Genomic DNA, 27,967 nt, shown 5'->3' with positions numbered 1-27,967 from the left:
GGGGAATAATGCATTCAAATAACTCGCAGCTCTGCCTGGGCGTTATTTCGGAGCCGCGCAGCCCGGGATGAGCCGCGCAGGTTGCGCGCCCCCTGCTCCCTCCCGTTGTTTGCTTCTCAAATGTATTCCTTCAGCGCGGTCTGCGGAGGGAGAAGGATGAGATTCCCAGGGATGGGGAGGGTCCACGAGCGGGGCTGGGAACCAGGAGAGGTGTTTTGGGGGAACTTGTGTTGGGGATTTGGTGGGCGCAGGTAGAGAGGGGGGGCGCTGCCCGGGGGGGGGGGGGCTGCTGGGGGCACGCGTGGCGGTGGGTGCCGGGTCCCCGCACACAGCCGTACGCAGTCCAAACGCGTTTCCGAGCCACCTCCGCTCGCTGCCACCTCTTCACTTTAATTTTCTGTGCGTGCCGCTGAGATAAGGGAGCCTTTTCCTAAGAATCAGGGAGATGACAGTGAGCAATGGATGCTCTGAAATTGCCCGTGGTGACTATTTAAAACTGTGCCTGCGTGTGTCTTGTGTGCGTGTGTAAAATGAAAGATATTTGGGAAGGGAGGGGGGGCGGGGAAAGGGACACAAATCATTTTAATACGCCTTAATGATCAGCTCATGTTACTGTGGGTAGGAACATCAGAGAAAATTAATCCTACCATTACGAGTAAAACGCTGCTCCGGTACGAGAGTTCTCAGCTGCGTGTACCTTCCTAATAATATGCACAATTTTATTTATTTTTACATGCAAACACCACTAGTAATTAGCCGTGTGATTATACTTGTGCATTTCATTGGGGCTTTAACTGATGTCATTCTGCATTATTCAACCATATGAAAACAATTTTCAATTAAGATAATGGCACGCCTTGAAATTATGCAAATGCCACTCGTATTGTGCGGAATAATTATGACAAATGCAAAGCAGGTAAAAAGTTTCCTAATGCAGTTGTGTTTTACACCCCGGTGATGTCATTTCCCCTCTGGCCTAAGTTAGTCATTCATTAGCAGAGTAGCAGCAGCAGCAGCAGCAACAGCAACAGCTCTGAGTGATACTTCTCTGGCAGGGAGCCTACAGAAACCGGCACTGAGAGCCAGGGCCTAGAGAGGGCAACATAACACTCCCATTAAGAAATGTACTTTGTTTTCACTTACTCCATTAACTTGTTTATAGACATCGGAATGATTTTTTTATTATCGATTTTTAATAGTTTGGAACGATCCGAATTCAGCTCAGGGACACGCAGGCAGCCGAGAGACAAAAGGCTGGGTGCTGGCTGGCGCTTTGCAAAGTGCCGGCTGAGGGTAACCGGCTTCATCGGCACACAGGGCAGCTGTTTCACCTAACTACCCCACAGTCTCTTTCCTTATGTAAATGACATCCATATCTGTCCCCGAAACAGCGGCAGGGCCACCTCTGAGGTCACGAGGCTTCCTCACTCTTGGCTGGACTCGTTCTGCGGGAGGAGATGCAGTTCTGGAGTCAGAGGTGGCTTGTAGCCATCGCAGTAGACCTTCTTTGTGGTGTGGGACTGCTGAGGGGGTAAAACACCTTGTCTTGCATTCAGGGAGCGGGAATGGAGTAACCGGTGCTTCAACGTATGCATTGCAAAACTGTGATATCCGAGGCAAAGGGTGACAGGGGCACTGAATGACAATAAAATTATTGTTGAGGGGAGCGAGTGGTGGAATCGAAGACTTGCGATCGAGCCTGCCAGAGATTAGGCATAGTGGCTAGCAGCTACCTGCGCTAGCGGCATGATTAATAGAAGCAGCTCGCTGCCTGTTTTCAGTAATAGCAGCATCGACACTATGACAATATTCAGCTAGTGGCTGCAAGGAGGGAGGAGAAGCGAGGAGAGATGTAATGCTTCTGTTACTCAGAAATTTCTGGTGGCGTATTTTATCTGATTGCCAAATGTTTGAGCTAATCAGCGATAAGTGTAAATATAAGCCTTTTTATAGCTGACTCAGTTCATCATCCAGACTTAAATATAACCCTGACTTCTGCTAAAACCGGATGTTTCCATACGCTGGGGTCCAGAACCAGAAAAGGGTTCGAGCCCAGGGGTACTTCTGCTGAGGTACCCCTCCCTCCGCCTAAGGCTGAGCATCCCCATTAACACGGTGGGGAAACTCTCCTTCAGTCACAGAAGTCAGCCAGAGATTGCTTTCCAGGGAGTCTTAATGGATATCAAATGTGTGATGAGGCCAGTCACGTGCTGCAGGTGTGAGCGCTCCTGGCCCCCCACGCCCATCACAGCCCAAGCAACATGTGTGGAAATGCCAGGACTAGCTCTGGCATTGAGTTTGGACCAGTGGTCTTGCTGCAGAGAAGCAGCAGAGATGTTTTTTGTGAGAGTGGTGGTACCTTTAGGGACGCAGTTAGGTGAGCTGGAAGAGTTTTGTTCTGCTTCACTGAAAACTTTGCTGCTACTTTCAAAACCAGGGACCCAGGTGTGCTGCCCCTCACCTCGTCATCAAGCCCAAATGCTGCAGCAGGTGCAGCGCTGGGTGCAGGGTAGGAGCAGCCTTCTTCCCTTTCCCCCAACAGGGAAAAAGTGGCTGTCCTAGGTTCCTGGGAGGGCTGCCACCGAAATGGAGAGAGCGTCTGGTTTTGCCAGAGGATGTCACCACCTTCTCCGGCTTTTCTTGGCCACTCCTGGGCCAGCATGGTCCCCCGTGTCACCTCCTGCATGGGAAGGGAAGACCATGGTGGTAGGCACCTTGCTCAGGGCTTGGAGGAGGATGCTTGGGGGCGGGGGGGGGGTGTGTGTGCAAAGGTCTGGAGAGAGAGGCTGTAAGAGCACACTGTTGTACTTGGAACAGTCTCACGGTATGCGTGTGGAAAGCAGCCCCCCAAACTTTCCAGTGCCCAACTGCGAGAAGGAGATGCCGTCTGGCTGCAACAGAGAGCCTCTGCCCAGTGCCCACTCTGCGCCCTGGGGCACTCAGGGTGTGAGGGTGGGCTCAGCCCCTGAACACTGCAGTCCGCGGGGTCCTGTCTGAATCTTCCTCTGGCTTATTTACTCCTCTCTGCTCCGAGGGGTGGAGTGGGGCTACGGAATGACTGACCTTTGCAGAAGCAGTTTTAGAGCTAAATGCTTGTTAGTGCTTTGTATTTTCATGTTTTTAAAGGTGTAGGCATGAATTAGACTGGGCTTAAAAATATATATCAAAGCTGATGCTTGTTAAACCCAGGGATACTATTTGATATGATGTGCACAATTCCTGAAAAACTCCAAACACGCAACTAATTTATTTTGCCTGGTATGACATTCCCTGCGTTGCCCTGCCTTGTCGTGAATGCTGCTCCTGCTGAGGCTGGACTGTCAGTGAGGATCTGCCTTTGGTTCATTCAGCTGCAGCTAAGTTTACTACGAACTCATGTTGATTTCATCCCTTCTCCCAAACTGGGGATCTGATGCAATGCTTTTCGCCTTGCAAATAATCCTTACTCATGCAAGTAATTTACATGAGTAAGCGTTGCTCATGCAGAGGAGAGAAGAGAGCTAGTTTCCTGTAATTATTTCCCTAGCAGTATTTTGCATTTTCATACTAATTGGGAGAAAAAAAAAAAAAAAAAGTCATTCCATAAATATATGTCACTTATAATTGCAGAAGAGATTCTTCCGGAAAGTTAAGGGAGGCAGTGGGTTTGTTCTCTCTTCATTTCATGCTTGCTGCATCCCTCGAAAGCCTGATTTGTTTCCAAGGGGCTCTAAGTGGGCAGAGGTCCTACCCCAGTGTGTAAAGGTAGCACAGGCTGGCCTGAGCATTGGTTTTTACGCTGCTAGTGGTTTATTGCCCAGTGCCCCCTAGAAAAATGTGCTACTCCCTTTGCACAGAAAGAGATTTTTTTAAGAGGTGTAGGAATCCGTACACTCTTATTTGAAATGGGAACAGCCCCATTTTAGTCTCCACGGTGTGTTCTTCACGCTCGTATCTGTCAACACTGGCAATGACAACACGTTTCAAACATGCAGATTATGATTATTAAAGGGTGTTTTAAAAATCACGCTAATAGCATGAATCTCCAATGTACACTTGCTCGAATTAATTCAGCTTCGGAAATCAGGCGCACTGTAATAGCAGTGTTAGAGAAAAGGCATTTGTCATAAAATATCATGGTTTTGGTAATTGCATATCCACTCTGTATATTTTTATCTCTCTCACCACCAGTAGCGTATGCTGGCAAAGGAAGGAGAGGGCAATGATATTACTCAGAGAAGCCACATGTTGCTAGCCGTTAGCCAGCAATCTGGTGTATCTGGTCACTTCAGGCAGATTCCTCTCTTTTCATTATTTTTTTATTTTATTTTTCCCTGTCCCTTTTCCCTCTGCTTCCCGGTGCATTCAGACTGTAAAATACACCCACTGCTCTCCAGAGCTGCTGTTCGCAGTCTGATCAGTGGCACTAAACATTAAACTCTTGTCTTTGGAGAATAATAGGCCTCACATGGTACACCCTCAAGCGTGTTGAGATACTGTGCAGGCTGGAAAATAAAAATGTTCTAATTGTGTCTTTTAAATAAGCATAGGAGTGAATTAATTAGACTATATTTTGTCTTTAGTTGCTTAGTTACACAATAGTATTCCTAAGCACAAGTAAGATAAATTGGCTCTTTTTGTGCTGCTTGTCCCTTAATCATAATTACTGTATTGCTCAGGAGAGTAACGCATACGTAGATTTTGCATTTTTAATAATATTCAAACAATATGCGAATGATACAGAAAGTGTGTTCTGATTCAAGCTCTTATATGCTTTTATTCTTGAAGAAGTTCTACTGCTATGGGAGCAATATTTGCATTAGTTGCTCAGAGATGTAGTTCTGGGAAATACATAATTGAAATATTCTTGCAATGCTTGTTCTGGCCCTTTCATTCGCATTCAAAATAACAATGCCTGAAGTCTCCGAACAGTCATCCACTCTTGATTTAAGAGCTTTTTTCTTTGTTTGCATGTGTATGTCTGTGTGTGTTTGTGCGTGTGCAGTGTGGGTTCACACCCAGCGTTAACCCTGCGGAGACTGGGTGCTCGTGTGATTCATGGTGTCGTATCAAGTTGAGCTTTTCATTTTGTAGCTAAAGTGCAGTCAGAGGGTCAGATGAACATCGGCATTTTATGGCATTAATCCAATGACCTTAATGCTTGGCAGGCGTCCATGTTTCTGTGCGAAGGTGCCAGGGTTATAGATACTAAAAGAGTTTGTTTTCATTTTCTGGATATTTTAATCTTTCTTTGCAAAGCGTAGCCTCGGGCTTGGGGGGCTTGGGGCTGCTCCTGGGGGCCAAAACTAATTTCTTCCCGGGTTGTTGAATGTTAGCTGCTAATGATGGGCAGATTGATACAGATACTGAACAATGGAAGGTTCTGGCAAGAAACCCCCTAGACATGCTCAGTGGATGTATGTGAAAATTGGCTCCATTGTTCTGCTGTATGAAAAGCAAGTAAATTATTTACAGATATTTGCTAATTAAAGCACATATTGTTTTACCAGCACAATAGAATACAATGTAACAAAAGACAAAAGAATAAGCTTGCATAATTTAAACCTGCTAATGCAATGTACTCCTTGTTAAGAAAAATATAATTATGTAATCTATGAGGAAAGCTTTTCGTACTGTAACTGTAGTAGGCAAAATTAGGAATGAATTGCTTGTCAGCTTGCCTAAACTAAAACAACTCTTCAAGATCTGTGAGCTATCTGATGGGAAAACATTGTGACTGAAGCCTATTTTCTCTTTGGTCAGAACTTCTATCTGGAATGACAGATATAAATTCAATTTGATCCTCTGCTCCGGAGTGGGAGGAGGGAGGAAAAAACACCCCAGAAATCAAAGAGGAAGCTTGCAGTAGAAATGTCAAATCTAGCTGGTCACAGCTGACCCTCTGTGTCCTCCGTCTCCACCTTACTTCTGGCCCAGATGTACCTGTATCCCACAAAGCATCCTACAGAAATGCAGAGTTGCCCTGCTTCGAGGGGTTTTACTTGTCTCACTTTGGAGATAACCAAGTCACGTGGAAAAAGCTGCTTGCTAATACAAGGGAGAGCAGATACCATAGGACTTGACGTGCTTCACCTGTGTCCTTTATCTTGGTCTCTTCTTTTGGGTTCTGGATCATGGCAGATGGGATGAACATGTTGGGACATAGCGTTCTCCATTGGCGTGAGCTTCAGGCAGATAGGAGCGGCTGTGCCTAGGCTGGGGAAATGCCTGTCACCTGAATTTAACAAGGTCATTATAGTCCTTTAAAGTAATTAGCGAAGGATTATCGGATGAAAGGTTCTGCCTTGGCCTCTTTAAAATTCTCCCATGTGCCAGGTAAATTCCTACTGTGCGAGTTTCCATTCTCAAGGCTCTCCCCATAAGTTCATGAGTGGATAGCAGTGGTCTCTACAGGTCCCTGCATGCTGGCGTCTCCAGGGAATGTTGCAGGCCCAGACCCCAGGGACCAGTTCCGCTCTGCACATCATTAAAGGACACCTCTGTCTGCTCTGAGCTAAGGGATGCATGAGGAGATGTGCCAAATGAGGCGCTTGGGGCAGGGAAAGGGGAAAAGAAAGCTCCCGCTGCCCATGCCGAGTGCTGGAACCTCTTGTGAGGCTTCTCCCATGATCCCACCTGCAGAGCAGCGGTTTCCACCTGGCAGAACTGAACTCTGGCTCCCCAGGTCTGCAGCCTTCTTAGAAAGGTTGTACTGGAAGATCAACGTGTAATAAGGGAGTGGATGGAATAGGAGTCTTCCATGTGCCTTGTAGGGAGGAGGCTGAATAGGGCACTTCCCTGAAGTAGACCTTTTTTGTGTTGCAGCCACAGTTTTGATCCTGCAGTCTTAAAAAAAAAAAAAAAATCAACGTATACCCCTAGTCCACAGCAGGCAGCAGGATGATGAGATGGTCTTACTCTAGAGAAAGCCTCTAAGAGCAAAACAGTCCTGTACAAATGTTCTCCGCCCCTTTAGGGCAGAATATGGTCCCTGGAGGAAAGCTTGGGTGAGGTGCTGCTTGTAGAAGATGACTCTGGAGACCTGGATTCAGGTTCCTGAGTGACTTTGGCAAGTGGACTAGGACTGAATGGTTTCCACCACTGTCCTAGTGCTCTAGTAGTATCTATAAGGAGGAGAAGAGCTCTGGACTGTAGACTCTCAGCTTAACGAGGCCTTTTGGTTTGAGTGTGCTGTCAAGTAAGGATGATGGGACTTCCCTCAAACACCCAGGTAAATGCATTCTTGTGAGAGAGAGGCTTATCGGAAAGGAAGGGGGGCTTGAAAATAAGCCTCTCCATTCCTTTCTCCATCTTTGCAATGTGATGTTGCTCTCCTCAAAGGGATCTAGAGCAGGGAACTGGATTCCAGGAGCAAGAACGGTGTTGTTGTGCAAGGTACGAGAAGGTCCTTTCCACCTAAGTTGAAAAAAAACTAAGAAATACATGGAATGTAGAAAAAGCCCAGAATAACAGAGGTGTTTATGCCCAAATGAAATATGCAGTTTTATTCTCCTCGGTAAATGCAGTCCATAAAAGTCACGGTGTATTTTTTGCTCCCGTGGATGAATGTGTTTTCATCAGCAATGTATTGGATTGTAAAATATGCATGCCCAGCTAGCTACCGTGCTAAAGTTTTCAGTAAAAAGGCTCGAAGATGTTTTGTAATGCAAATTGTACCACTCAGATAAATGTCTTCTGTAATTATCAGTAAGCGTTTTTACAGTACGTCTCCTGTTTCTCTCTAGACCACGTATTTGATGTTACGAGACAGCCAAGCAGGTGTTTGACTTGCTTGTGCCCTCCAGAATTCCTTAAATGACCTCTGGAAGAGCTGGAGTGAAAACAGTCTCCACACGTCAAAATTTTGAGATATCTCAGTCACCGTAATTCTTTTAAGGCTGCCTTGGCGTCTCTAAAATATAAATCTTTCCTGGTTATTGGCAATGAGTGAGGAGTTGTGACGCACTGTATGCGGGTGTGGAATCAAGATATACGACCTCCCTGTGCTACCCTGTGACTCCCTGCCTTGTAAGAGTTAATATTTCTTCTAAAAAATAATTATCTGCTTTAAACTATTCTAACTACCTGACCTCTTTCGCTGAATGTAAGTATTTCAACCATCTGCTGAGTCAGGCAATATAGCATACTGTGCTTTCGGGAGGCTGTGATGGTTGCTTAGACAACAGTGACATAATATTTAAGCACAACGGCTCTCAAGAAGATAACTGTCCCCTTCTCCCTGGACGATTTCTCTGAAAATGCAAATCCAATATACTCTCAAAAACCAAGAGAGGGATGAGAAGGGTTTGTATCACCATCTATCTTAACAGTCTCCCCATTTCCCACTTGATAGGTGAAAGTATCATATTTTGCTCAGGAGTCTTGTAAGATGTGCTAAAATTATAGACTGGCTAGATACCTGCTTTTATAGAAATAGAAGGAAAAGTGCCTCTCTTTATAGTCAGTACTTATGTCAAGATTCAGACAACTTTGTGGCTGGGAAAAGCATTGGTATTGGTCAGTCAGTGACCAAAAAAGCACATCCGAGATGAAATTGGCACTGGCTGTTTCTTCCTGCAAAGCTCCTCGTCTTGCTGTAGCAGGAAAAAAACTGCAATTAAAGACTTAACCACGCAAGGGAGACCTCATAAGCGTATCACTTCACAGCATAACTAAGACACAATGCATTGATTTTTGTATAGATGTATATGTGCACTATAATGCAACGTGGGTGGCTTTTCATGTTTACACAGATATAATTATGAATGACATGAAGGTTACATAGCAGATTTCTTTAATCTTCTAAAGGTTTGTTAGTCATGTGTCACCATGTACCTGTTTTTTATTTATTCAGCATCTGTATTCCTTTGTCATCTCATTGAAAGGGTTTCTCTAGAAGGGCTGCGGCAGTAGGTGCACAGCAGTTGATACCGAATGGCTATGGGGGCTCCTTCAACTGGCAGAGCCCTGCAGGTCCCAAAGCAACATTCATTGTGACACAGAGCTATGAGATGGTTTTGCATAACAAAAAAAAAGAGAGAGACCCTTTTGTCACCTGCTCAAAAAAAAATAATAAAACCTCTCCATGACTCATGGTTTGGGTCTTAGCACTTGGAAAGGTTGCTTAAGGATGTGTGAAAGCTTGGCAAGGCACATGGAAATCCCAGAGCTGCTGAAATAGTTGGTTGACCTCTGGCTGGGTAAGTGACCTCTTGTCTTAGCAATGGGTGAGATGTGGGGAGGACAACCTCTCTGGAAGCTGCTGGTGGCTTGGGCTCCTCGGAAAGAAGGGGCTCAAGCTACTTGCCATGTTTTCCTGCGCGACAGTGTTTGTCTGATGAGGTGCGAGTGTCTCTTGAGACATGGTCCCTCGCTGGCGAGATTGACATTGGTGGTGGCGCTTGGATGAGGACCGCAGTCCCATGTGCAACTGCTGTAGCATGTGGGGAATTGGCGAAGGAGACAGGGAGGATGTGGCTGATTGTCTGTGAATTGGGGGGAAAAGGAGCAAGAGTGCAGAAACTGGGTGGTGAGAGAGAACAGGTCCACCCAGTCCTGCTTGCTGTGTGGGACAGGGTGGCCTAAGGCAAGCCCTGAAATATGTGGAGTGGTTTTTCCATTTTTTAGGTAAAATCAAATTCCACTATGGTGCAGCTGTGGTGATCGCTAGCGGTACAAAGGGAGGACACGAGGCTGGTGTCCTCGGCCCCATTTCCTTCAGGACAACCTGAAAACCCCACAGCAGTGTCTTTAGTGTTAGGAGCAGCTCTGGCTTTTGGGGTGGTTGACGGCAGTGGAGCTGCAGTTATAGCGGTTGTGAGTTGGGCTGTTTTAGCCTTGGGGACAGAGCTGCTGCAGAGGTGATGGGTTGGCCCTGACAAGGGGTCATCGCCCAGTACTACTTGTATGGGGAGATTTTGGCCCACAACCTCTGTCATGGGGCAGTGACAGCCTGAATTTCTTTTATATTTCATATTCATGCACGCTACTCGTGAGCTGAGTTGTTCTGTGGTGCTGTTCAGGACACCTCTTTGCACCATGGTGACGGTACCACTTTGAGAAGGGCTGAGCTGAGGGCACAGTAGCCTTTTCTCAGGGCCCTTTTCTGGCCCCTCACATGGGTGTGGGGATGCTAAACACTAATTGTTTTCATGGCCATGGCCAAGTACTCTCCCCTTGCTCTTTGGTTCCCCCTCCATAGCAGTCTGAGCAGAGCCAGCAAGCATGCTGGCATCACTTCTCCCTTGTTACAGTAGGGTTTCTCTGGGTTATTTTCCTTCTCTTTTTTTTTTTTTTTCCTGTGTACACATCATGTGCGTGTGTGCGAAGGTTGTATTCTCGAAAACAAGTTTATTCATTGATGATGTAATAGTGATTGTACTTTTCTTTTGGTTAATAAATTGTCTGCTCAGCTTACTTTGTATGCCAGCCAAAATTAGTCATACCAGTTCTTGGAAAGGATATGAAGAAATTAGTAATTGAAGTCATAATCATTTGATCATGAGAGCTATTTGGAAAATAATATTTTAACTAAAAACACATCTGATCTCCAAGTCAGGTTTTTATTAAAACTGCTGCTAAATAGGTTCCTCTGGTGTTGAGTATTAGAAATTGTGTAGTAGCTGGTCATGGTATTCAGCACCCTAAAAGAGAACTTCACTCAGAAACTGTTGAGACTGTCTGCAAGAAGGCTGATATTATTATATCTGTTCTGTATTTTTTCCGTCTTGACATTTAATGATCACCATGTAATAGCTATAAAATGCACAGCAACTACAGCTTTTTTATTTTGAGTGGATGGTGTAATCAAATTGGGTGAAACCATCCATTGAAATTGTACTTTGTAGTACCCAATGCTTGTTTACAAAGTATTGACATTTGTCATAAACAGAGATTTAAAACATCGCTGTTATTGTTTGTTGTTCGGTAGAAGCTCTTATGCTGTGATAAAGGAAAAGATTTTATTACAAGCTTGCTTAGCATGTAAGCCTGCCATTCGTTTCTGACCAAATATTTGTTGTTGCACTAAATGTAATGAAGGTGCCTGCTTATAAAATGATTTTGTATTATGTAAGGGAGAGTGGAATATCAGCTCTGCTTTTTTACCAGAGATACTTCAGGCTTTCTATTCTATGTAACTTATCACAATAAAGCTTTTTTTTTTTTCTTCCTCTCTATTGAGCAGTATTTTATTTCCTGAGGAATGTGTTCAGTGGAAAAAAAACAACAAACCACAGAGACAATCAATCGTGCTTTTCTCTTTGTTTAATAACTCAAAGAATTTCTCTCCCCTTCACAAATACTTGTGTTTATTGGAGAGAAAAATTGGATGCTGGTTTATTTATTTCAAGAACCTATAACCTTATTTAGCACTAGAAATGTGCAGTGTGCAAGGTGTGGTGTACAGCCAGCTCTCATGACAACATAAATTATTTCTGCTGTTTTAACTAAAAAATCTGTAGTGTATCTTGCTGGGTATGTGTGTGTGTTTGTTTATTTTTGAGGCTTTCTTGAGCCCTTGCTTACTGGAGTCAGCTATAAAAGATTTTGCTTATTCATCATGACTGAGAGGACTTGATTGTTTCCTGGAAGGATAAAATTCAGCAATTAGAGCTGCTTAATTTGAGTATATGTTCTGGAGGATAAACTTAAATTTAAGTGATTTTCTTAGAATGTATGTTTAAGAAAGGAAAAAAAAATTACAGTTCTGATCTCAAAAAAGATTTTAAGAAACATGAGAATGTGCGAGTTTCTTTTGGTGGGAAACACATAACGTTTATGTAGTATTTCTTTTGGGATTACATCACAGTTTTATTTAATTTTTAGGACAAAAGTTAAATTCAATATTTGTGTATAAGCCAAGGGAAAATGTATCATAAATACAGGAATTTTCTGGTGAGTCAGAGTTCCAAGAATCTGAGATTTACTTAGTCCATTTATTTCAGGACTGGCTATAACCATTAGTCATCCAGCCATGAATTTTTACATTTGCAGCTAATTGCACCTAAAAAACAAACTTCCCCTCAAGGTTTTGGGTTCTACAGAATGTGATTTGGCAACCTGCAGTTCAAATGCGTTTTAGGATCATTGCCCTGGACCTAGAAATTGTCCTTAGATCATCTGTATTTGTTTCGAGTAAACAACTAATATTTCCGCTTAGGTGGCAGGAGGAATAATGTAGTACTAGCTTTCCCGTATTACAGAAAAATTAATCTGCCAACAGCAAGACAGACTTTTCCAATAAGCTATGGGGGATGGCGTTACGGGTTTATCAGTCATCACGGAGCCCCGTGTGATGTATCGCATTCTCGTCTGACTGCTTCCTGCAGGATGAAGTTATTGCTGTTTCAGAGAAAGTTACTGTGAAGCTTGAGGACTTGGCAAAATGGGCACAGTCCGACTTCTCCAAGTGGAAGTGTGGTTTCCGGGCTGAGCCAGTCAAGCCGATAGATGTGGGCAAGAATGGACAGAAGGAGGCTTTGATGAGATACAGACAATCCACGCTCAACAGCGGCTTGAACTTCAAAGACATCCTGAAGGAAAAGGCTGACCTTGGTGAGTATCCCTTACTTTCTTCTGTGGGGAGAGGCCCATGGGTGAGTGCCTTTTGAAGGCAAATGAATCTGATCCTGCCAAGCCGTCACTGATTCCCAAGGTATGTCTGTGCTTCGGGCAGAGGTGTGGTGATGAGATACCTGAGCAGGATGGGTGGTGGTGGTGAGCTCATCCCAGGATCCTTCAAGATTATTGTGGGGTGTCTCTGTGATTCCTGTCTGCTCCACAGACGCATCCCTGAGCGCTAGGCTGAAACCCTGAAGATGCACGCACAAATAATTGTTGAGGGCTCTCCCTGGGGCTCTGCAGGCCTGGGGATCGGGTCAGGGATGTGCATTGGTGGCAAAGGAGCCTGACACATATTCCCAAGGACTTTTTGACAGGCAGAGGAGAACAAAGCCCTTTCAGTTATTTTGTCCCGTCTTGTGGAAGTGTGGCATTGTCAGCTGCTTCTGGTTCTTGTCCTGTCTCTGCATGGTCAGCTTCGTCTCTTGTTTGGTAGGGAGATGTCCCTTCCGTAGCCCGCTACAGCATTTCCTTGTGAGCTTTATGTTACTGCACAGCATCGGTCTCTGCAAACACCCCACTATTCTCTCCAGACAGACCTGTGCTTTCTTTCCCTGTCTGTTTTTAGGATGGGAAGTGGTAGCTCTGCTACTTCGGGTGGTTGTGGACAGACTTGCAGCTCTAGGGCTGCTTTGGTGTGTGCATACTTACACCTCTGAAATCAGTGGTGGCGGCCCAGGATCCGAGAGAGATGGCTCTCCTGTTGGTAAAGGTGCCTGTTTGTACAGTTAGGACCTTGGATGTGTAGTAGCCGTCAGAGATGTTGCTTTGAACTGCATCCCAGGGATGTTTCTCTGCTGTACCAAAGGATATTTCTCTTGTACCAAGGGTCGTTTCTCTGTTATACCAAACTTTTAAGAAGTGTTCTAAGTTCGGAAAGCATCAAATTTAGGCCGTAATGAGTGGAGAGGTAAGAAATTAAAAAACTAAGGCTTGTGCATGAAAGGAAATGCTTTTGTACCTACCTGAGCAGGAGATGTAGGGCTAAGTTCAGTTTTATAATGGCACAACTGTGTTGGCATTGAAGCCAAGTTACACCAAGCTGAAGATATGTCTTGGAGGATTTATCTTCTGCATCTTGTTTTTCTAATCTTATCAAATGGTGAAGTGATCTTGTCGATCTCTCATTTCACCACTAGATATGTAGGTTGGAAGATTAATGTAAAGTTGGAAGTTGATCTTAATTTTCATTACATTACATAACCCCTGCAATTCTTCCTTCTTTCCTTTGCTTTTCTGTGAGGTTTCTTCTGGTTCATAATTACATGCAGTAATTTTCTCTGCTATTGCCCTGGCATCTTCTTTACTCACTGCATTTATTTGCATTTGTTTGTTGTGTCAAAAAAAATCTTAATATTTTTAAGACAGAACTTTTGTGTGTTAATGTTTTCTTGCTTTTGTTTTTAACATACAAAAAAAACTTGTGGTAAGTTATGAAATTGTTATTATCTACCCTAGGAGCCAAAGAAAATCATCTTTAAGCCTAAAGCCTATAGTTGCATGTTAAGCCTTTGAAAGTAGGGGTTATACTGAAAACACGTATGGAATGCAAACTATATGGTATAATTTTGATAACCCACATTCTGATGTTGCTCATTTTCGGTTGGTGGCTCTGGCTTTATTGTTGGGTCTATATTTTTTGGTAGAAAAGGGTATTTTGACTAATGTTTGATCATGGTTGCCTTTTTCTTCATCATGACTGGTTGGTCAGAGTGAAACCAATCAAAGCTTCAAGAAGACCCATAGCTAATTAGGCGTGTTGATACAGACAGCTGAGCTACCCTATGAAAGGCAATCAAAGACATTTCTTAAATCTAGTACTAAGATGATATTTTTACTCTTTGAAAGGCTCAAGAATTTAAGCATATTTTGCTTTCCATATCTGAGAGAAGAACAGTGATCTTCATTGCTTGTGAAACAGGTCTGTTTGATTGTCTCCTGTAGGCGACCCATGAGCTCTGATGTTTGGCTTAACTATGGGATGGTTTTTTAACGCCCATCAGGTGAAGAAGATTTACTTCACTCATTTTGAGTGGTTAGTCAAGCTTGACATTGTGCTCTGGGAATGCCCTATCTTTCTAGCTATGGGGGAAAGGCACTAACATAAAGTGCAGTATCTAAGGCATAGAAATTTGAGCTGCTGGTGTTGCATCTCCTCTGCTGTCAAAACGGCAGGTTTAGTGCCTGTTAAAACATGTGCCCACAGACTTTTTCCAATACTCAGCATCTTGCCAACGGAGCAATACTCATCCGCAGTGATCAAAGATTTACTAGCAATAACTTCTGCAGTAGGTCTCCAGTACAATGGGGTGAGGTAGTTTTTCTCTTAAAATAGGGTTGTAAACTGTGAGGCAGCGCAGTGCACTGCCATGCAAAGGTCCCTCAGGTGAGAGCATCAGCACAGCTCTATTAACATGGTTAATCAGCCCAAACGGAGAGGTGATCTCCAGAACATGTGCTACTTCCCACCACTGCAGCATCGGTTCCCCTTCTAATCAGGTACTCAGTGTTGCACCCATGGGGTTGTTTGGCGAAGGGCTTCCGCATGGGGCAGAGTGGGGACTGCTTTGTGCAGAAGGATCTGAAGGGAACAAATCCCTTCTTGTGCTAGTCTGGCGGGCCATGAACACATCTGCTAGTGACATCCATGTTTAACCCTGGCTGTACATGAGGAAGTTGCTGAACCGGGTGTTGAAAAGGCATACATAATCTAGGTGATCTCCTGGACCCCTTTGTCATGGAAACATGTAATTTCTTCGGAAAATTCCCATAGAAGTGAATATATTCTGATATTTTCCCTACTCGATGTTTTTGAACTGAGCTGTAGATGTCAATAGGAAATTGTGTCCCTACCAAAAAGCTAAAAAAACTTCACAGAAGAAACAAAATCATTTTTCACACACTGTCCAGGAATGATGAAAGGTCAAATAACCTAGATGAAATGAAAACATGGCTGGTACAGAACCACAGAAGTGGCACTGTGCAAACACCATTAAACACATTATTGTTGGGAGAAGGGCAGCTCTAAACAATAACTGGGCAGAGCGAGGCCTCGTGTGAGCAGCGTACCCTGTACTCTGTGGCACTCACTTAGCCAAAACTAAGGCAAAACCTGGTTAATCCACAACCTGGAGAAACCATATACCTACAATTAAAAGTTAACCCTAATTCAAATTCGGTAGTTCTGCTTACATTTTTGTTCTCTTATTTTTATCTTCTTTCTTTCTGTTCCTTTTTTTCTTCTCTTCCTCCCCTCCTTTGTCTCTTTTTTTTCTTTTCTCTTCTTTTATCTTTGCCTTTCTTCTCTGCAGAAACTTTTTTTTTTATTATAAAATGCCATTGTTTTTATCAGTAGTGAATTATGCAGAACTTTTCCTTGGGACTGTATTAAATGAAAGATCTAGCAATGGCATTTTTTTTCTGTGAGCTTCAAGATTCCAACCTGAAAAATTATTTTTAAGAATTATTTTTTTCTGCCAGTTGAGGTATTTATGTTATACGTTCTCTCTTTCTACAACTATGTCAATATTGAATGCTAGCAGTTTGTGTCTGAAGACTATTTATAGCTTTCTGAATATTTCTTTCAAATGTTGAGAAAAATAAAGAATAACAACAATGCAGCATATAAAAATAGAGTTGCTCAGGAATGTATTATTCATAATGAACATGAGAACCTGTTTTTCCAGAAGAATTGGTCTGATTAAATCATTCACTACTGAGGCCGCTAGTTATTTTTATTTGTCTTTAGAATTATTTAGGGGATTTTTCTTTGTAATAAATGGACTTGTATACCCATATTTGGTAAAACAGTGGGAAGTCACCAAATGAGGAATTATTTCATTTTACGAAATTTTTAGCAACTAAGAAATGTAAACACGATCGGTTAAATATGGCGAAGTTGCATATTTGTATTCCTTGGGCTATAGTTCGAAAAAAATTCAAATTATTTTATATAACACTGCTTCTTACAGACTTCCTTTAAGTGAAGTATGAAAGCTGCAGTGTAAGCTTTATTGGCCTATAAATATGTCATTATAGTTGGACTACATTTATATGCTTTGGATTGTTGTTTAAGCCAAGAAAATATGTCTCTACAGGTTGACTTTTTATTGAAACCCTTTGAGGCATACAACAGAATGTATTTTAGGCCAAGGTTATTAAAACAGCATTTTCATTTTTGCAGCAGACTCATTGTCAATTATGCTGCCACAAACTGTCTGTGGATAGGCAGTTATGAATGGTTTCATCTCTAAATGTGTCTTTAGAAAAAGAAATAAAAGATAGAGGAGTCAGAGCTGAAATTGAGAGAAGAGACTGAGGGGAAAATGACTGAATTTAGTGCTTGCTGGCTTTGTTGGTTTGGGCTAGGCTGGGCTGTGGCACTGCCTGGGTTTAGCTGAGGAGCAAATGGCCCCTGTGCCTGCGCTGTGCTGGAGAGGTGGCAGCTGCTGCTGCCCCAGCTGGGGAACCTGCATCCTTCTGCACGTGAGGCTGTCACGATAGAGGTCCGGGTTTGGTCCCCAGACTGTCATTGTTGCTCTTTTTAGCTGTTCTTTAAGAGTCTTTATCATGCCAAAATGGCTGGTTCAGAGGTTGTTCTGCAACGAGCATCTCCCGTTCCCACACTGGCAGTGTTAGTAATGGGGATGAGCAAATTCTGGTGCTTACAGAAGAGGGATTTGGTGTGGTTATTGCTTGTTTGTTTGTGTCCAGTGATGGGGAACCCAAAGAAAATTTAGCGATCAGTCCTGTCCCATCTTCCATTCCCCACAGTCATGGATTTGAAGGTGCAGAGCTTGGATCTTTGTTCTCTGTGAAATCCAGGAAAACCAAGTGCTACTTCTAGTTGAGGTTTATATTTTAACCGTCACCCTTGTGTAGTCCATCAGTGTTTTTCCAGCAGTTGTTTCCTAGTTTGCTCTTCTGAGCCCTCCAGCAGAGCTTGCCGGGCAGGGGCTGGATGCCGCAGCTCACCTTCTCATTTCCTTCTTTTCTTAGCCAATCTCATAATTTGCTCCTTCACCCAGGAGATCGCAGCTCCTCTCTGTGTCTTGCTTTGCTGTGGAAGTTGGCTGATCCATGGCAGATAGCAGTGAGGTTGGAAGGAAAAGCAGAGCGGGGACGAACTGTCTTGCAGGAAGGTGCCAACCCCTCAGTGCCCAGGCATGGCGCCTGGCCCCAGCGGGCGCTGGGCTGCTGCGTGGCCCTTCTGATTTCACTTGCCTTGCAACAGGCATGGCTTTTCCAGATGAAGAAGATTATCAAGTCATAGTGTAGTCAAACTCTAATGTTATCGAAACTGATAATCTGCATCTGTAGTGTGTTTAAACACTTGCGGTGACTTCTGAGCTGATGCCGACTCTCCTTTTTCATTGTTTATCGCGTGCTGCTGAGTTCAGGCTCGCCTGGCTTAACTTGATGCAATAATTTTCTGACCAACTAATTGTTAGCTATTCAGAGCACAGCTACTTTGGATACTTTCTGCCTAAGTCATGCCTCTAACTCTTCCCCTCCCCTTCTTCTCTGTTTGTCTGTGCTCTTCGCCTCTTCCTTGTGCCTTCCTGGCCCCATTGCCCTAGCTGAATGCCATTTTGATCTTGATAAAGCTCCTGTAAGTGTCCCATTATCCCATTTCCCCCTCTCTGCCCTTGTGCACCGTATGTTGTATTTTGTCTTGTGGGTCAAAGTGACCTCCTAACTCATTTTAAGCAGCCCAATTGATACAGCTCTTTTGGCGTTGATGAGGCCATTACATGACTTTTGTGTTGTATTCCAAGGAGCCTGAATGGAGGAGGGCAACCTACTTGGTAGAAAAAGGACGGTGGCCTTGTGTTTTCTTCTGTGGTTGTGCAGCTCCTATCATGTGCCAGTGCTACTGCAGCAGAACAAGAGCACTGGCAGGCTGCAGAGCAGCCTGTTGGGATTGCTGTTGAAAGAGCCTACGGAGCGGGAAGACTCCCTTTGGTTATGCATCTTCTTTTGGTTTAACTACCACTTAGCTGTAGTTTTAACATGCTTGTGATTGGAGATGCTAAGCACACAAACAATTTTGTCTGGTCTTGCATGAAGAGGACAAGAGAAAGGTTTATTTTTACTGTTTGTCAGCTGGTTGGTTTAAAATAACTAATACTTGTCTTGGCTTTAGTTGCTGGCTGCCTATTAAATGCTGAAAGGTGATGCTGTTGTTCAGTGTTGTGTAAGCCTAATAATCCTGTGATAATGACATGTTGTCTCCTGGAGGTGACCCTAACTCCAACAGCATTTTGGGGCTCCCCCTCCTCACTTAGCTGTCTCTCTTGAGCCACTGCCACTTTCCTCTGCACCTTCCCTAGCCTTCCAGGGAGCATGTTGGTGGGGTCGGGACGTTGTCTTTAGCCACCTGGTCCTTCCCGAGAAAATGTGTTTGTCCAAACAATGCTGGGATGATTTAAGTGCTGTTAATTTCTTCCTTTCTCTGGGAAGGGCCTACTTCATTAAAGAGGAAATGTGTGGCGATGACAAAAACATTTTAATATGCGGCACTGGCTATGGAAGCCTTTCATTCACCGTTGGAATGGTGAATGAAAGGAGTTTTAACACCACACATCTCAAACTTCAAGCGTGCCTTATCAAAGAGATAAAATTTGGATTTGTTCTCAAACTTTGACCTGCCCTTGGGCTCTTATAAAAGGGGGAGGGGTGGCTTTGCCCCTGGGAATTGAGAAGGTGGGTATGTCATTCTCTGAAATGTGGAAGATCTGCCAAGAAATGTAAACAAAGTCCCATGTAACTTCTCTCCAGGTAGCCCCTAAATCACAGTGCCTGTTCCCCACCCCCACCAGCTCCTGCAGCAGGAGCAAGAGCTAACATGATTATCAGAATTGTGCTGATAGCAGTTGTCACTGTGCAGCGTTTTCAATTATGTATTGGTATGACAGGGCACTTTGTCGTTGGTGTAGAGTACAACCATTTGCAATTGCGGTTCTGGTCTGTTTGGAAGCATCAGGGAAGAAATCACTGCTGTAAGACAGGAGAGGAGGAAGAGTTAAATTTTATCGCCTTGGGAAGCTAGAAGGAACTGCCCCACATTCTCCTAAAGCCAAAGTTGCAGCAGTTTCCACCATCAATAAGAGTTTTGTTCAAGCCTCTGGTTGGAACAGGAGTAGCCTACATAATTACAAAATAAGTAGATAAAAAATAAGGACCATTCACAGGCAGTGTCAAAGCAGCCAGTGTGGGACAGTGTCCCTTTAAAAATGTTTGACAGCTTTTTTTATTTTTGTCTGTTTTTAGCACCGAGATTGACCTTGCCAGGCTGTGTAATAACCCACATGTGTCTGCTCTCCAGGATTTTTTCCCTTCTAGTCACTGTTGGATCTTGCATTTAATTCTTACTGACCATGAGTTTTTGTTCCAGTAACTGGAAACGTGTGCTTCCTGGTGCAGTGTTGCTGTGCTCTGAATCTGACTTTATCTCAATTTCTTCTTTTTTTTTTTTCCTTTTCTTTTCCTTTTTTAAATTTTGGGTTTAGAGGGTGCCGTTTTCCTCCCCAGCCTTCCCTCTAGTTTCCATCCCTGCCCGTATTGTTCCTGGGTCCCAGGGGACCCAGTTTGGGACATCTATTGTTTTGTGTCCCTGCACTTCCCATGCCCAGTGCTATAAAGGGAGGTGATCAGCCGTCTCCTTTGTGCCGTGGTTGTTGGTTAAAGCTGTTGGTCCCTCATAGATCATTAATGCCCTTTTCCTGCATTGTATCCTTTCCACGCAGCCAGCCAAAAATGGGCTCAGTGCAAAGATCTGTAAAACCAAGCACCTATATAACATTGTGGCACAGTTGGGTGAGCCCTGGGGATGTCCTCTTTTTCCTGGCCGGCTTCTTTCCTGCACTGTAATTCTGTGCTGCTGGAGTCCAGAAGTTGGGGTCTTGCAGTCATCTTTGACTCTGAGCACTCAGTGAATCGAGTTGAAGCTGTCTTCATACCAGCTCATGAACCATTCTGGCTTGTGACCTGTGCTGCCATGCTGAGATGCTCAGGCTCTTCCGTGGTTCCTTTTGACAAGTTTTGGCCAGTTCTGGATGTCAGTTCTCTTCTGGGTAGTGGGAGAAAAGTCAGACCCAACTTATTTACCACCTCCCTTCCAAGTTGCTCTTCTGAGTTGCTCTCTGTTACTCCCATGCCTAGAAAGGCGACATGCCTTTTCTTTACAGGCACACTGTGAGGTGCCTGGTCTGTCACCATCTGTCTTCCTAAATATGTTAGTCTGGTTCTGACTGCTGTGTTGCAGAAAGGCTGGCGCTTGTTCTCCGAGATACAGTATTCTTCTTCTTATAGATGACCTGCCTCATGCCATGGGAGTTTGTCAGAGGAAGCATCCTTTGTGCATCTGAAATTGATGGAGAAGTCTTGCTTTTTCTTCTCCTTTTCCTCTTTTCCCAAAATTACTTGGTAGGACAGGGACATACAGTAGCAAAAGCTGGGCTACCCTCCAAGCTGTGCGGGGCTGTAGTGCCAGCGAATGGCCATGTTAGCATTTTTTAGGGACTTCAGCAACAGGATATGATGGGACCTTGACTCGCCAAGGCGGAACTTTGCATGGGCAGGCAAGGGGAGATGAGAGATGGGCTGGCTAGAAAGAAAAGGAACATGTTAGACAAGAGTGTGGGAAAGGGCTTGGCTCTGGTGGCTGAGTGGGCAGCAGCAAACCTACCTTTCCAATGCAAGCAGCCCAGGGATGTCCAAGAGGAGCTATATGAGTACATGGGAGAAAACTGTTATTCTAGTGTCCTTGCCCATGTTAAACTGTGTTTTAGGACTGTCCATATCAGTATTCTGACTGCTTAATCTCTTTTGGTTAATGTGGTTCATGCATGTTGGTCCTTGCATGATGAGGCTGTTGATGGATGAGGGTGTTTGGGAAGGGAAGAGTTAAACCTAGTACGTGTATATAAATTGGAGTGCAGTTTGTGGGAGTGGGTGATGGAGAAAGCATGTATTTAAAAAATATAACAGCATGAATTTTCACTTATCGGGTAGGTTTTGTATTGTAGAGCATTGTGGCATAATCTTTATTTACTTCTTTTAGTGAAATCTGTACCATGTTAAATAAGCTCCTCTTTAATTTTACTGTTAATAATAATTTGCTTGTAAAAATGAATCCCCAGCACTGTAAGCCTTCAGCTTGGGACTGTCTTACTCTGTTACATTGTGAAGGACAAACAGTTAACGCAATAAAGAAGCTTTTGTTAGTGATAGATAATGTGTATTATTTTAGCAGGAATATATTTTAGCAGCTTGTGAAAAATCAAGGTGAATTTTTACATCTGTGCACTGCTGCATAATTGATAAATGTAGAAGCTGAAATTCAAAATAAGGTTCTAGAAGAGCACACATTTGATTTTCCTAAACATTTAAATATATGTATCACACCCTCATTTTAAGATGCCGGTTAATGACTTTATGAGCGTGTTGGCAGCCAGAGAATTACATGTGGTTTGAGAAATGTGTCTGGATATGCTTGGTAAGCAGTATTGTTCTGACAGTGTACTAAAGGCCATCTTCAATTTGACTGTGCTCTACTTTGTTATGCTGTGAAAGAAAAAGATAATTCAGCGGAGCATTGTACTGTCGGCTGGAGACGCCACACTTCAGAATACAAATATTACTAAGGATAAATGAATCATTAAAAGAACAGTAGCATAAAATATCTGATGAATGAACTCCAGGAGTCTCTGCTGGAATAAATTTAGCTTTCACGGACAGTACCATAATATGTGAAATAATAGTATCAGTTCTACATTCAGATGCCAAATACATTTATGGACCCAGAATAATTGTGAATTACAAGGCTATGAATACATAGAGGGGATTTGGTGATATCATAATAAACCATGAGAGAGACACTAGGCTGCTTTCTAATATTACCAGAACCTTGAGATGTATTTACAACCTTGTTCGCACTCCTGCAGTTTTAGGGGGCAATTCTCCTCTCGCAACGTGTTTGTCGTTCCCGTTAGTGCCAAGAGGAGTTACACATGTGTGTCATAAGTGGAATAGATCCCCACGTGTTGTACAATTCAAGGATCCTATGACAAATGGAAAATGTAATTTAAGAAAAAAGTGGGAAACATTCCCTATTGTCCTCTTCCAAGATCCCTCATGTCCTGTTCCGCTCCTGTGAACGAGGCTAGTGAATGGAAAATAGGTAAAGGATGACAGGGTAGCTACTATGTTCTTGAACATTTTATCCACAGCTGCATCTTTTTTTTTTCACTTTTTATTGCTGAGAAACAAAATAACAAGAGCCCAGATGTTCTGGTCCCAGGTTTCTTTAAAATTAAGTCTAATGCATTTTAAAAGTGTGTTGTAAATATCCAGGGTAGGCTGAGGTTGTCAGCCTGTCCACTGGAAGGAGGCTTTGCTGTTGTGTTACCAGATCCGTGCCTGATAAGAACAGTTAATTAGGAATTGGGATCGAACCTGACGTGATAGTCAAGAGCATGTTCAGCTTTCAGCACATCCCGCGTCACCTGTTTGTAATTAAGCCCGGTGTCCCCTGCCTTCCTGAATTGGGGCCACGACAGAGTCTCTGCAGGTACTTTCTGTCGGTTCACACATCTCAATATTAGATGGGTTACAGCCTCGGTGCTGCAGGACCCCTTCCCCTCCCAGCGTCTTCCCCCAGCTGTGTGGTGTTACTGGCCTAATCCTTCTTGTAAGTCATCGGCAAAATATGCACGTTCAGCGCGGGGCAGAGCAAGTCTGCTCAGTGATTCCACATTCCTTAGTGTCGCAGGAGGTCTCTCCATTGATCAAGCTGCAGTCTTTCTGCTCATCCTTCTTGCAGATTTACGCTCCTGGCTGTACATTCAGCCCTTCCAGGGCATTTGTGGTATTCACAGAGGGAAGGGTCTATGGCTTGGCTGATGCCCCTCCATGAGGTTCCCGTTTTGCTTCTTGTGTTTGGGTAGGCTAACCCTCTGACATCAGCAGATGAATCACATCATTGAGACACATCATGGACCTTCCAGCTGATGAAGCAAAGGGAAGATAATTACAGCACCAAAAAAATAACAGTGAAATGGTCATCCTTGTCAGCCTTGTAGGTGACTTTAGGCTGTAATGTGTGTCAGTGATAGATCCTCACCCAACTAGTCACTGAGCCTAGATTTACTTCCATCACTTTCGTTTATTTCATTGTTTTCTGTCATGGATTCACACAGGCTTCTGCTATGGCAAGGTCACAGGCTTACTGATTATTTGTCTTTAGTTAATTACTGGTGACTTTAACTTGGTGTTTGTAGCAATATCTGTGTGTGCTCTTGTGGCAAACACAGTTGACAGTGTGTAATGCAGTCTTAATGCATGTTTTTTCTCTTTAATTGTTTTAAAACCACAGTCTCTGCTTTTCCTTCACACTAAGTATTTCCAGATTAAAAGCTTTGTGGGATGAAAATTAAATGATAAGGTACTATAAAAATCTATTTCAAGAATCTCAAATGTTTCAGCTCTATCTTCATTTTTAGTTTTCTTTTTCCCTGAATGACCCTTGTGACAGTGTATGTCATGATACACTTCTAGTTTTGTTGCACAGAGAAAATAGCTGAAAAAATCCTTTTATGCTTGTGTGTCTACTCCTCTGTTCAGATACCTAAAAATGTGGCCCTGTGAGTTCTGTGGTACAGTAAAAAAAACAACAAAAAACAACCCAAATAATTTTGGCAGTTCAAATGCAGAAACTAAAAATAATTTAATCTGCAGTGTGAACATAGTTTCGTATTTATACTAGCATCTGGCCTCAGGAATTGAATACTCCATTCTTTAAATAGCTTCACTCTGGCTCTTGAATGCTTTGTGACTAGAACATTACCCTACGGTCATACACCTTGTTTACATATTTCTGTTAAAAGGCAAAAGAACTTAACAGTACTGGAAAACATCAGTACAAGCTCCCTCCTCCCCTCTTGCCTTGGAAAAGAAAAGTTAAAAAGAATGAAGTGAAAGAATGGTCTGAAAGTGCGTTTTAAATTTAGTTCTCTCAGCTTGCTGGTGGGTACATATTTTACGGGCATTTATATAAAAAACTGGAAGAAAAATTTTCCAAGGAAAATGTGTGCCATTCCAGATGCCCAACAGTAGTCAAACAAAAATTTATGTACACTTTGTATGTTTGTTTTCAATCCAGCAAATGTCTTTGTCTTTAAAAACACTTTGCCTAGAGGCAGTGGATCTTTTTTGTTACCCATATGGTAAAAATAAGGAATAGGTCCCTGCAAAGGAAAAATATCAGAATAATATAATAAAAAGCTGAGCGCTATAAAGGGGTGGCTAATGATTAGCTTCTTGCAATCTTTAGGGACAGGGTATCTTTTTATAATTTTATGATCCTTGCCCAACCCAACGTTAAAAAGAGCTGCATTTTCAGACTTTCGTATTTGAAACTTCAGCTAAGCTTGACAAATTTAGTAGATCCCTATTTAGTGTCTGTTGGTGAGTGTAAGTCCAGCCTAATATTCTTACTCATGTTTTTTCATTCACATGTCTTGAGGTGAACCTAGGAGCAGAAGAGAAAATAGCCCGTTTTTAAACCTTAATCCAGAATCCATTCGTGTGACTCACTACAGTAAAATCATAGCGGTCTGGCTAAAAAAAGGCTTCATGTCCAAAGGGAATGTTCCTTAAGATGCTGGCATATTTCCCACAGTGTTTCTTGAATGTGTTTTATGTTGTCTTTGTGCTCTTGTAAAACATCAAAGATTAAATCCTGCAGTTTTGTGTGTGGGAGACTCCTGGTATTTCAGTGGACTGGTCAGCTTGAACGAGGACAGGGGGCCTGCTTGCTCGGGAGGTGTTCAGCTGCCTGCCTTGCTTCTCCCTTACGGGAGCCTTCCAGCTCAGGTAGGCAGAACTTGAAGGAGCATTTCTTTTTCTTGTGGTAATTATTCAGTGTTGTCCCATGAGCTTAGGCTTGCTGCTGTGATGCTCAGTAGCGAACCTTGCAGTAGTGTGAGTGGTGGGACAACCAGATCCTGTGTGCCTTTGTGATAAACTTCGAGAGAGAGAGAGTGAGTTCTTTTGGTTTTCCTACCCAGCTATTATGTCCCTCAACAGGAAAAGAGCCTCCAGGAAAATCATCGCACTTGAATTTTGGGTGGTCAGTGCCATTTGTGTAGGCTTTATACTAGTCTGGAATGCATGATTCTCCTGTGGTGGAGCAAAAGAGAGATGGTACAGTGCTGGAACGGGAGCAGGGATGAGGATTGCTGGAGATAGCAATAAGAGCTGCTTCTCTGCATGTTTTTGCCTCTGTGGTTTGGGTTTATTTGTTACCCTTCCCTGCAGGGAAGGTTGTTGCTCAGTTTTTACTTTGTTTTTTTAGACCTGGGCCCTCTGACTTGCATATAATGAATCTGAATAGCCCAGGATTTAGCCTTTGGTGATTTCAGATACCATGTGATTCTAAGGCACAAAACATGTGATTTATTGCGTAAAGCCTATTTAATATCTTAAAAGCGTAGAGTAGGAGATCAGATGTGAGCGTAGCAGCCTTAAAATATATTCTCTGACAACTTACTTCAGAACATTTAGGTCTGTATGAAATATACAGGAAATGAGGCCAATTTTGTCCCAGCTATTTTGATAGCAGGGTGCGCAGGAGAGACGGTGAGAGTGTGGACAGGAATCCATGTGTTCGATAACATGAACCCAGCGTATTTGCACAAATGGGCTAGGAGGATTTTTCACCCTTTGCAGGAGAAACTCTATTGATAGTTTCTCTGCCTCATTGAGAGACTTTTAACTCATCAGATATATTGACAGATCCACATAAGTTAATATGAAAAGTAATTTTATTTCATTTCCCTCATTTCTGGTCAGTCATGTACAGTGTTTGCGTAAAACGGTATCCCTTTGCCACCTCTGTCAGCTTGGGGAAGCACAGCGAGCCGTGCTGCTAAACGGGCAGCGATGAAGAAAGGCTGCTATTCTGTACTAGACAGTTTTTCCCTCATCACCTTGTAGGTAAAGTCAATATAGCAGTAAGAAAAGGTTTGCGTACTTTTTACTAGAGGAATACTTGTTGAGTGTTACTTCTAAAACTACTTTTTACGAAAACGATGCAATTAAAGTTCTTATTTGAAGAAGAATATTGTGACAACAGTGCTTGGAAATTTTATTGTCCAGGCTCTGAAACATTTTGAGTGCATTTGTCTATAAGTGTCATTCATACCTTGCTGGGCATGTGGCAAATTTCTTACTTAAAATCAATTAGCATTTCTTAGGTAACAGGTATTTTTAGTTGGACTTATAACTAAGATTTTGCAAGTGTTTGGTTGGGCGAGTAGAAACTTGGAAAATACTATGTCGTCCAGTTTTCTTTTGGTTTTACAGTGGTTTTCTCACTTGTGCTTCTTATGGTAACAGTATCTTCAGCTGGAGCACAGGCTGTGGGGAAACAGAAGTTGTTGGGCCCAGTCCCACAATGTACTGAGTGTCAGAAGTGGTGTAAGCAATGCTTGTAGCTCCATGTGACTGACAGAGCACTTTTGTCTTCATCACTGAAGGCTATCAAGACGTGACAGAATGGGTTGGTGTTCATAGGAAAAATGGGACTGCAGTTTCATTTTTTTTTTGCACCTTTTCCTTCAGAATATGTCTGTGTGGACTGCATATAGGATTGGAGTTTTGTGTGTGCTTTGTTAAGATCTTTGCTCCAACTGTCTGTAAGAATTCCCTGCCGTCTCCATTTCCCAGTCAGTTCACTAGCCAGATTGCCCAAACCAATATGGGACACAAAACTCCTTGGAGGAGTAGCTACAGCAGCAACTTTTTGTCCTGTGCGTTCCTTTTCACCACATGAATTTCACGAGTTCCATGCCAGTGACTGCTGACTCAAAAGCTGAAAAACCCTCTCATTTTTGACAGCCTAAACCAGATTTATATCAGGGTGAATTTCCTTTGGTGGAGGAACCGTTTTGATATCTGTGCATAAGACTCAGAGGTGTCATGATACGAGCAATGGGACTATAGTAAATCCCTGTCCTTGCTTCCTTCATTGGTAGTGTCACAGAGGTTGTGAGTGCCTCATGGGTACTGTCCTCACAGCTGCTGGCGGCTCTCTTCATGGTCAGAAAATGCCGGTGTTAAGCACAAGACCATAAACAAGAAACAAAAATTACTCATCTAAATGGAAGCAGGTTTTGACATCAGCAATTAAAGATGGATAGGTCTAGTGAATGTAATTAAAACGCCGTGCTCTTGAAGCAGGCTGTCCTTTAATTCCCCCCTTTTTTATGGGTTCCTTTGCAGCTCTTTCTTTTACACTACCTCATCTGTCACTTGGGCCAGAAGACAAGAGCTTCAGGTGCCTATACCTGAACTCATCTATGCA

At 43.2% G+C, this 27,967-nt stretch overlaps 1 protein-coding gene across 3 annotated transcripts in view; it reads left to right on the top strand.

Moving 5' to 3' along the window:
- The window catches only part of ARID5B (AT-rich interaction domain 5B), a 122,640-nt gene that overhangs the window by 1,046 nt on the left and 93,627 nt on the right, over positions 1–27,967 (top strand). For all 3 annotated transcript variants that reach the window (XM_054071570.1, XM_054071571.1, XM_054071569.1), the window contains one exon: positions 12,309–12,534. In XM_054071570.1, the coding sequence (XP_053927545.1) occupies positions 12,309–12,534 (226 nt within the window). The remainder of the gene's footprint in view (positions 1–12,308; positions 12,535–27,967) is intronic.

This window comes from Cuculus canorus, chromosome 7, assembly GCF_017976375.1.
Source record: "Cuculus canorus isolate bCucCan1 chromosome 7, bCucCan1.pri, whole genome shotgun sequence".
Lineage (NCBI taxonomy): Eukaryota > Metazoa > Chordata > Aves > Cuculiformes > Cuculidae > Cuculus > Cuculus canorus.
Note: the sequence above shows the minus strand (reverse complement) of the source record. Positions and strands in the feature narration are given on the sequence as shown.